General features: G+C 44.4%; 1 protein-coding gene across 4 annotated transcripts; it reads right to left on the minus strand.

The window, feature by feature from the left end:
• Positions 1-3,282: 3,282 nt before the first annotated feature.
• Positions 3,283-8,545, minus strand: LOC123127627 (transcription factor GTE10). 4 transcript variants are annotated; one of them, XM_044547384.1, is made up of 10 exons: positions 8,174-8,545; positions 6,605-7,872; positions 6,375-6,512; positions 5,644-5,711; positions 4,996-5,065; positions 4,842-4,901; positions 4,630-4,742; positions 4,498-4,546; positions 4,294-4,415; positions 3,283-4,211 (listed from the first exon to the last, which is right to left on the minus strand). In XM_044547384.1, exons 2-10 carry the CDS (start codon positions 7,839-7,841, stop codon positions 3,948-3,950), a joined length of 2,121 nt encoding a protein of 706 aa, XP_044403319.1. In that variant the 5' UTR covers positions 7,842-7,872; positions 8,174-8,545; the 3' UTR covers positions 3,283-3,947. The 4 variants fall into 4 exon arrangements, with proteins under 4 accessions (XP_044403319.1, XP_044403321.1, XP_044403318.1 ...); XM_044547386.1 differs by having other exon boundaries at positions 5,671-5,711; positions 6,605-7,875; XM_044547383.1 differs by having other exon boundaries at positions 6,605-7,875.
• Between the last annotated feature and the right edge of the window lie 1,299 nt (positions 8,546-9,844).

Here is a 9,844-nt window from a genome sequence, read left to right on the forward strand (position 1 = left end):
CACCAAATTGCTATTATATCTTTCTGAAATCATGTCTGGGTTGAAGATTAACTTTCTTAAAAGTGAATTTTTCTCAGTTTGTGCTGATGATGAAACCACACAGCTGTATTCTGAGATGTTTGATTGTCAAATAGGCTATTTCCCTATTAAATACTTGGGAATGCCTGTTAGCTATGGTGGGCTCAAATGCAATGATTGGCTTTTGTTTTTGACAATAAATTTGTAGACCAATGTGAGGCTTGGATAGGGGAGGTTCTTTCTATGGGTGGAAGACTTATCCAAGTAAACACTGTCTTATCTCATATCCCATCCTTCTACATGTCTATGTTTCTGTTAAACAAAACCACCCTGGAGACAAACCCAAAAGAAAATTCTTTTGGCATAGTAAAGGTAAGAAGAGGGGTTAACATATGGTGAAGTGGAGCGGAATTTGCAGTTCTAAGAAGAAAATAAGGCTGGGGGTGAAAGACTTGAGAAAACAAAACATAAGTTTGTTGGTGAAGTGGTGGTGTAAACTTGACAAAAAATAAGGGCTTTGGCAGGATATTGTTAAAGCAAAATACTTGAAAAGGTCCACTGTGGCTCTAGTGAAACAAAGAGTTAGTGATTCCCCTTGTTGGAAGTCAAAGATTACTATATGGATGGTAGGGGGATTAAAATAAATAGAGGGGATGTTGATACACTTTGGATGGTAGGATGCCTCTTAAAGACAAATTCCCTATGTTGTTTGATATTTGTGTTGAACAAGACTGTACTGTAGACAAAATGGGAACATTGAATCATATATCTTTTTTAGGAGAAGGTTGTCCCGTGGTCTAATGAACCAATGGGAAGAGGTGAAGAAGGGTGTTTTGAACTTAAAGAAAAGTGAGCTGCCTGATGAGGTGTACTCGAAATTAGACAAATCTAACATGTATACTACTAAGTCTATGTATAGGTGGCTGGAAAAGGATCTTGTTGGGTCTAGCTTTAAATGGATTTGGGCTGCCAACATCCCTCTTAAAATTTATATTTTTATGTTGCGGGTTTTTCAGAATGCTAGTCTGACCAAAGATAACATGAAAGAAAGATGGTGGCCTGGGAACCCAAGCTGTTCATTTTGTGATCAGTTGGAAACAGCCCAACATTTATTCTTCCTATGTCTTGTAGCTAGAGTGGTGTGGAGGAATGTTGGGTCTATGTTAGGGACTCTTGTTGCCCTAACTCTATATGTCAATACTATGCTTGGGTTTATGCTTTGTTGCCTGGTTTTGATAATGTTTACACTGTTGGGCTAGCAGCAAATTTGTTGGGCTATTTGGCTTGCCTGGAATCGTGCCACATTTCAGCTCAAATGGATAAATACTCCCTTTGAGATTTTTTTACGTCTTCTGGTTTTCTGATGTATTGGGCAAGGCTTCAGAAACCAGAGATGATGGATGTGGTGGGGAAAGGGGCAGAGATGCTGAAGCAGAATGCATCCCAAATGTTGTTATGCGGCCGGCCAGTTCTAGACAAGGTTGATCGTGAAGATAACTAGCTCAACGTGGAGACTACTGCTTTTGGCCCAAGTGAACGTGTACCATCTTCATGTCAAACGGGTGGTCGTCTTCGTTTTGGTTCCCTGATGCTTCTAGAAAGATGATGTTGTTGTTGGAACTGTTTGGGCCATATGTTGGTCTCTTTTGGGTCTATGTTTCCTTTTGTAATAGTGCAGTACTCTACAGTTGCTCGTAGTGCGGTTTGGGTGACACCAAGTTTTCGCCCCATGGTCTTGTCCTGATGATAGGCGCGGAGAGGGGGTTTCCTGGTGTTGCTCCGAGCTAGCTTCTTCTCTTTCCCTAGCTTTCTGGTTTGGGTCATTTTGAGACAATGCATTTTCATTATGAAAGTAATGAAAAAGGGGAAAGCCCGGTTCGAAAAACAGCCAGAATAACTAAGGGCGTGAAAGGACCAAGAACAACTCTAACAGATCATGTAAAAGTGGACAAACCTTTAAAATTGCAGTACAAGTTAAAAATAACGCACCAAATAGATCCCACAAAATAGCGGATCCCATAAAAAATTTACAAGTCCCCATACATTATCACGTACATACATCATATTTGAAGGTTTCGAGTCGTTTTTTAGGGGACCTATAAACATGTTAGGAGCAGGCAGCCTAGCGACGCCCCGCACGAACAGGCGGAGGAGCTCGGCAGCGGCCAGTCGAAGCGTCGCCGAAGTAGGCGGTCGAGCCTGGGATGACCGGTCGGAGCATGCGTGCAGTCGTGCGCTCTGGCCGGAGCATGCATGCGTCATGGCTGTGCGTTCTGGCTGGCCGGAATTCAAGTTCGTCCATGCATGCGTCCTAAAAAAGAAGCACGGGAAAAAGTAGAAAATTATTTTTACGGTTTACGGGATCTGTTGCGTCATATGCCGCACGATACTAGAAATTCGTTTGAGGGGCCTATATATTATTTTTACAGGACGTGTTTTTGTGGGATCCGTTAAAAGCATCTCTAGCATATCCCGCAAAAGATCCTGTAAAATAATAGCCGTTTTATAGTACGAGGCAAAAAAAATGTCCATATCTGGTACCACAAAACGTCACGTGACGTGTTTTTTTGGTAATTTTTTCACATATCCCTCTAAAATATGGGCTTCATCCCGTGGATATCCTGAATTGGAGGCAGTTTTTGCAGCGAGGAAACTTGTAACTCCCGCCACGGTCTTCCGACCATCCCTGCCGCCTCTACGCGATCATCCTCGAGCGCCTCCGGCGACCACCAGACCCTGCTGCAGGCTGCTGCTGCCGCACGCTGCGCGAGTATCCGATTGCTTTTTATGTGTGAGGATGTTTTATACTTCCTTTGTCCGAAAAAACTTGTTTCAAATTTGTTTTTTAAATGGATGTATCTATCATTAATTTGGAGCTAGATACATCCATTTGAGGAAGTTTTTTCGGACAGAAAGAGTACTATTTTACATGGATCCTTCCATAAATTCATTCAATTGGTTCATAATGGATCTGTTGGTGACATACAAATGGTACCGCAAATTCGTTTTAAGAGGAACCGTCGTCTACTATTTTTAGAGGACGTGGTTTTAGCGGATCTGCTAAAGATGCACAAAGATGCCCAGGTTTAAATGTCCTGAAAATTAATATCTTTAGAAAACGACGGGTTCCATACGCCTCGCTCAGGAAACGAGTCTGCTTCATGCTTTGCATTAGTCTCTCCAGCCTCCGCTACTAGCATCTCTGCTTACGTGAACTCTTTGCAGCAAAATTAATAATTAATACAAACATGAAGGTCGAGGGAGTTCACAACATTTTTGAACTGAATTTAGTATTATCACATTTGCACACGTTTTTCCTGTTACAAGAATAGCAGGAGCTGTTCATCACAGATGCCCAGCAAACAACTAAAGCACTTCCTCGACTACATCAAAATTTGAATTTACAGCAGGAAGCAACAAAACATCAAAAACTAAAAAGACAAGCTATGCTGAGGAAACAACTAGCCGCTAGGGGAAAACACACTTGGATCACAGTGCAGATGGAGGTGAGCAGTGTGACGGAACCATTTGGTCCTGTATTTCCAAGGCTCTACATGAGCTTCATCAGATCATAATACACCCGACAACCGCTGCCAGCAACGTCTCGATTCTGGGAGAAATAGTTCATCTGGGAGATGAACTCACATTTTCATTTGCAGCTGTACATGGTGGCCTCGATCTCTAGCCTCCCTTCCAAGGGCCGTGCAGGAAACATGGTGGCCTCGATCTCTATCCTCCCTTCCAAGGGCATGCATCCTGCAAGCATGACTTAACACCTCCAGCGGCATCAAATATGATGAGGGAATCCGGTGCACCGTTTCAGAAAAAAATGTCTGATATGTGCACAGCTACCCAACAATTTCCCTCGTCAAGCTGAAACAGGCAATTGTTCTGTCTTTGACGATAAGGCTCCAACATGTCAACAGACATTAGTTGATTTCTACTTCCTCCACATCTTTACTGCTAGGGAAACTGCATGGCTCATCTTCCTCTTCGTCCTCATCTACTTTCATAAATAGTCCAAGTTTTTCCAACATGCTGCCAGAACCAGGAAGAAAACTGGGCATGCCATCCTGGGAATGCTCAGGACTCGTCTCATCAACAGAACTTACAATATGTTCCGTGGTGATTGTACCAAGCATTTCTAGGTCCTTGGGATGGACGCTGTCATTAATTTCTACAGTTCTCTCCATCTGCATCGGGTTTAAACAAACTTTTAGCGACAAGACAAAAGATGAGTCACATAGCACCAGCAAATGCAGTTCATTCACTTGCCTCCTGCAAGGCCTGACGAGCCTTTTCCCTCTCAAGGTCCCGCTTACGCTTGGATTCAGCTTCGGCTTCAGCTCTGCGAGCTTCCATGGCTGCATTACCTTCAGCCAAAAGCCGTTCTTTTTCTGTGTCCATAGGCAAGACAATTCTTAGAAAGGCAGGAGCTTACTACTTGGCAGCAAACAAACAGATGTATATGCTTTTTACCTTCCTTCTGCAGTTTCTCCAGCTCCTCCTGTTTATCTCCACCCTCACCCTAACCTCATTAGGTAATTACATGTCAGAAAGAGGTGCAGCAAATAATGAAGGAAAGAAAGCTAGATGTAAAGGCTCCCAAACCTGGCTGAGAATCCCACGGGCTTTAACAATAACATCAGCATAACGGCTCCTCAAAAGAGCTGCTCGTAAGAGCTTGTCCGGGGAGACTTGCCTGTCGGGTTTTGCATTCTCCCCTATATATTCATTGGGAAAGGATCAGATGATCCGACCAGATCAATGCACCAAGACCCCTTAGTGGTCTCATATGAACCTGCTTACATAAGCATGCTTACCCTCAGGTGCAGCCTTGGACTCATTGTCCTGCTCACGGAGTTCCACATCACCGGCCGTGTCTGTTATTTAACCAATGGTAATTGGTTAAGTATGACAAATAAAAGCAGATTCCTCGCAACAAGTAGCCAAAGGGGTATTGGGGATAAAACTTACGGTTAGCATCAACAGGGTTAATAACATCACTCTTTTCTTGCTCTGCAGGTTGTTCTGGTATTTTAGTAACCTGCAAAGAAGAAACCAATTATTGCAACGCAACAAGGTAGCACATATAAGAGGTTGGCCAGTCAATGGAAATGAAACAATAAACTCTTGCCACAACGTTAGTAGAATTGGATATCATGATTACTGATCAAAGTTGACCAAGAGTATCGTAAAGATCCACACAACCAGATCACCCATTCTGCGATCTGGTTCAGTCTGACTAAAGCGAGTCAACCAATGAAGTACAAGCTACGAAGCTCACCGCGGACACTGACACGGAGATCACCCGTTATGTGATCTGGTACAGTCTGCCTAAAGCGAGTCAGCCATACAAGGTATGAAGCTAACTGTGGACACTGACAAGGCGTGGTACTATCAGAAATAAACTGGACAAGGAGGGAACAGAAGGGCCGGTGACTACAGAGGCGGTAAAGAAAATGAGAAGCGAACAATGGATGAATGTAGAGCTAAGGAGAGAAAGAACTGGCGGGTTTAATCCTGCTAACATACTTCATAGGTCCATATCTTCACTACTAAGATAGTTCTTATGCATTAACTGGCTTAAATGAAGGATCACCCAGTAAAAAATTGCCAAAGTACCTTCGCAAGCTTTGCTGGGCTACCAACCTTTTCTGATTCACTTTCAGTATCACTGCCCGAGTCAGAATCTGCATTACCAACATAGGAAATACGATCTGAGGACTAGAAACCGTGATAAATATATCATATACAGTAGGGTCTTGTAGACACTGGGACTGACTGTTTAAATAATTAATTGGAACAAAGAATCTGTAGTTTCCAATACTAATTTCTAAAAAGCATCTATATGGTGCCCTTGCACCACATATCAGTTCACCAAGAATCGGTGTGAGACAGTTGCAGGATGACACTCTGTCATCCTGGGTGACACTGACATCATGATATTTTAACTATTTCATCAAGTTTCTATGGATTCTGCTACTTCTCCTGAAAGATAATATTGGTTGTAAAAAATAAATGAAAAGAACAAATTTGCAGCACATGTCAATCTCATATAATATTCTGAATTTCAGATGGTCAGATGGTTCACCTACAGTAAAAAAGTTTGCTTCTCAACTTTTGCTTCACTACCTTATGTAAACTTGTAAAATCAGATTTCAACAACGTTTAGCCAAAGACATAAACAAAAATATGGACTAGACATAAGGACAAATCTCTATAAAATGAACATGAGAAGGGAAATAGAGATGGTCAAAGTAGTAAGAGCAGTAGCACGAAGAGAAACATGTTTTACAAGGATGTATCCAATGGCAAAACACAAATGTAGATAACTAAAACTCATATGTACACACCGCTGGATGAAGATCCCGAGTCACTGCTGGAACTACTTGGACTACCACATTTGTTAGTTCTGATCTGAGGATCCTTCTCTATCAATATAGGGGATGCATTGCCGCAAATGTCCACATCCTCCTCAATAGGCTCACCACCTGAGTGCACACAGAAGTCAGTCTCTAGTAAGTGCATTGATGGTGTCAAAGTTATATCTATTGAGAACCTCAAAGGGTACATGACAAAATACCTTTGCAGGGATTTGTGGACAAGTGACTGAGGCCAGGAAGGCCAGGAACGTTCACAGCCTCATTCTCAGAGGGCTCTGATTTTTTCTGCTGGTTATCTCTCTCTTGCAAATATTTGTCGACATGCTTCTTCAGTTCTAATAGTATATCATCACTGAGTGCATGGATATCAATCTCTATCTCTCCATCCCCAGGCTGATCTGTGTTGTTGTCAATACACTGCTGTAACAAATCAATGATGTGACCAGGTAATAATTCTGGCTCCTCGGACAAAGAAGCTAAGCAGTTTCCAAAGGATTCTTTCTCCTCAAATGTCATCTTTGGCTTCATAATTTCAGTTGGCCTGACACGCTCTATTGACAAGTCCCTGTGGTCAACAGGAGGGGTCTTTCTCCTCTTTGAGTCGGCCCTATCAACCTCAACATGTGGCTTCATTGCAGCAGAAGCCAACTTCTTCTCCACTGTCTTCCATCTAGACTCAAACATTTTATTCAGTTGAATGGCCATATCATGCACTGCATGCCCTCGAGGATTGTAAGCTATCGCATTGCTAAAGGTCAGCCTGACATCAGCTGCAAAATCAGATGGCCTTGTGTAGGAACCAGAATCTAGCTTCTTCTTGATTGTCCCAAGGTCCATCGGGTGCTTGATAATGTCATTATAATCTGGAATGTTCAGCTTTTCCGCGTCTACCGGAATATTAAAAATATGACTGCATTTCTGAGTCATGAGCTTCTTCAGAATACCTTCACACATCTGCAGAATCGTAGCTTCGGGCAACACCATAGACGTTTCAGGCCGGGGCTTTGTAGGCAAGAAGCGCCCCTTGGCACCACGGAGAACATGGCTCCCCCCTTTCACTTTTTTAGCTCGAGGAGCAGCAGAGGATGAGTACGCAGGTGCCCTGCTGACAGGCATTATGGCCAAAAATTCTGGCTTCTTAAGGAGATCCCGGACCGAATCAAGCTCTGAGCGGAATCTCTTGCGAAGGTACCGCCGCTCAGACGATGACATCTTAGAGGGGACAAAGATCTCCCGCTTCACACCAAAGCCATCACTGTTAAGGCTGATGCACTTGCGTTTTGGCGCAGACGAATCTTGCGAGTCAACACGAACAGGGCTGCCTGACTCGCCAACAGTCTCTGCATACCCACGGGGCACACCTCGGTAGGCCATTTCATCATAGCTCCGTTTAATCTGCCTCTGCGGCGCAAACTCCATGAGGACCGTTGGTGTCATGTTACCAGGCGCCAGCGAAGGTGGCACAGATCTGCTGAATAATGACAAACAGCTTCAGACACACACACACACACACACACACACAACGAATTGAAACCTTGCAGGGATTTAAACGGAAGCACAAAAGCCGAAATTTACAGGTATTCAAATGCTCTGCAGCAAAACCCTAGCAATTACCAATCCGTACCGAGCGATAGAGCACAAATCCGACAGCCCAACGCTCAAATCTTGTAATTGGCGCCCAGAACCAGACGCCTACCGAGCCGAAAGCGAAAACCCCCAAATCATAACAGCCGGGCAATTCGAAGCGAATGAGGATGCAGGCCACGGACCTGGAGGCTGGATCTGAGGCGCGGGGAACCCTAGGTCGGGATTCCGGAGCGAGGCGTCCTTCTCCCTTGGTGAGCGCGGCAGCGAGCTGGACTTGCGCCGGATCTGGAGAGCGCGCGCGGTGGCCTCCGCGGGTTCGAGTCGCCTCCCCCTTATCCTCTTTCCTTTTATCTTCTCTCTTCCTCCTTTCTCTCTCTTGTTCTCCCTTCACTCGCGCCTCCAGTTGTCTCCTGGCGCTGCCAATCTTTTTTCCTTGCCGAAGCGACCGAGCCCGAGCCCGAAGTGGAGTTGGATCTGGATCCTGCGCACGAGGCTGGTCGAGACCCTAAGTAGAGCGGGACGGAGCGAAACGATTCGGTTGGATGCGACTTGACGCGCGCGGGGTGGGCGCTCTCTTGGTGGGTATTTATAGGTGCGGGGGGGTTCGGGGGGCGGTGCGTGCCGGATCCTGGCCGTCGGTTCGCGGGGATCGGACGGGCGGACGGGGAGATCTGGGCGGGGGCCCGCCGGGGCCGACGTGACGTGGAGGGGGTCGCTCTTTGACTTTGTTCGAGAAGGTTTCTGTTTGGACAAGGATCGCGCGCTGTTTGACTATGTATCGTGGGGCGACAAGGTTTCTGGGCCCGCATGTCATTGGATTTGGGTAGTTTTCCCTGCGGTTCGATAATTTCTGGGGAGCGGCCGTCTTTTGTCGAACCCGCGGGATCTGGATCTGGGTACGCGCGGAGGGCGGGGTGACTTTTAGGTGAAGGCTGGTGACACGTCGAAGCACGTGCGTGGCTGCGTGCCTTCCGCGGTGGGGCTCCTGGCCTGCCTTGCTGGGTTTTCTTTTTTGATTGAAGCTCTCCTGGGTGTTTCGCGCGGGAATTTCCTAACGGACGTTCGCTGTGTCGAGTTGTCGAGGCTTCGCACAGAGAGGCGAGCGACTAGCGATCAAGATGGGCCGGCCCAGTTAGGAGATAGCGCTGGCGCTACAGCTTCCGGGTTTGGGAACCTTCTAGAAGGTTCCTGAACGGTTTTGGGAACCTTCTAGAAGGTTCTTGAACCGGGTTTTCACTGGTTTTTTCTGTTTGCTTTTTCTTTGTTGTTTTTCCTGTTTTTTCTTTTTCTTTCTTCACTTTTTTGTTTCTTTATTTCATCTTTCAATTCTTTTTTCTTCTCTTTTTATTTTCTTTTTGTTCACGTTTCAAATTATGTTTGAGAGTTTCAAAACATCTTCCCATTACAAAATTGTTCTCCATTTCAAATTCGTGCTTCCAAATTTGTTCTCCATTTCAAAATTTGTTCTCAACATTCAAAAATTGTTCGCGCTTCCAAATTTGTTCTCCATTTCTAAATTTGTTCTCAACATTCAAAAAATGTTCGTGCTTTCAAAAACTGTTCGAGCTTCCAAATTTGTTCTCCATTTCAAAATTTGTTCTCAACATTAAAAAAATCCATGCTTTAAAAAATTGTTCGCATCGTTTCAGAAACTATTCACCTTTTAATGTTTTATTCACAAAACAACAAATATTTTGTTTAAAAAAAGTTCCCATTTCCAAAATTTGTTCACAAATACAAAAACTGTTCACATGTTTAAATTTTGTTTGCAAATGCAAAAATGTATGTGAATTTCAAAAAAATGTTCCAAATGTTGTTCACAAATTCAAAGCTGTTCAGGAAGTTCGAAAATT

This window comes from Triticum aestivum, chromosome 6A, assembly GCF_018294505.1.
Source record: "Triticum aestivum cultivar Chinese Spring chromosome 6A, IWGSC CS RefSeq v2.1, whole genome shotgun sequence".
Taxonomy (NCBI): domain Eukaryota; kingdom Viridiplantae; phylum Streptophyta; class Magnoliopsida; order Poales; family Poaceae; genus Triticum; species Triticum aestivum.

Coding starts and splice junctions, on each gene's coding strand:
- LOC123127627 (XM_044547384.1), bottom strand. CDS start 7,841: ATGACACCAACGGTCCTCATGGAGTTTGCGCCGCAGAGGCAGATTAAA. Junction 4,416..4,497: donor GGAGAAACTGCAGAAGGAAG/GTAAAAAGCATA, acceptor CTATGGACACAG/AAAAAGAACGGCTTTTGGCT. Junction 4,212..4,293: donor CTCGTCAGGCCTTGCAGGAG/GCAAGTGAATGA, acceptor AACCCGATGCAG/ATGGAGAGAACTGTAGAAAT.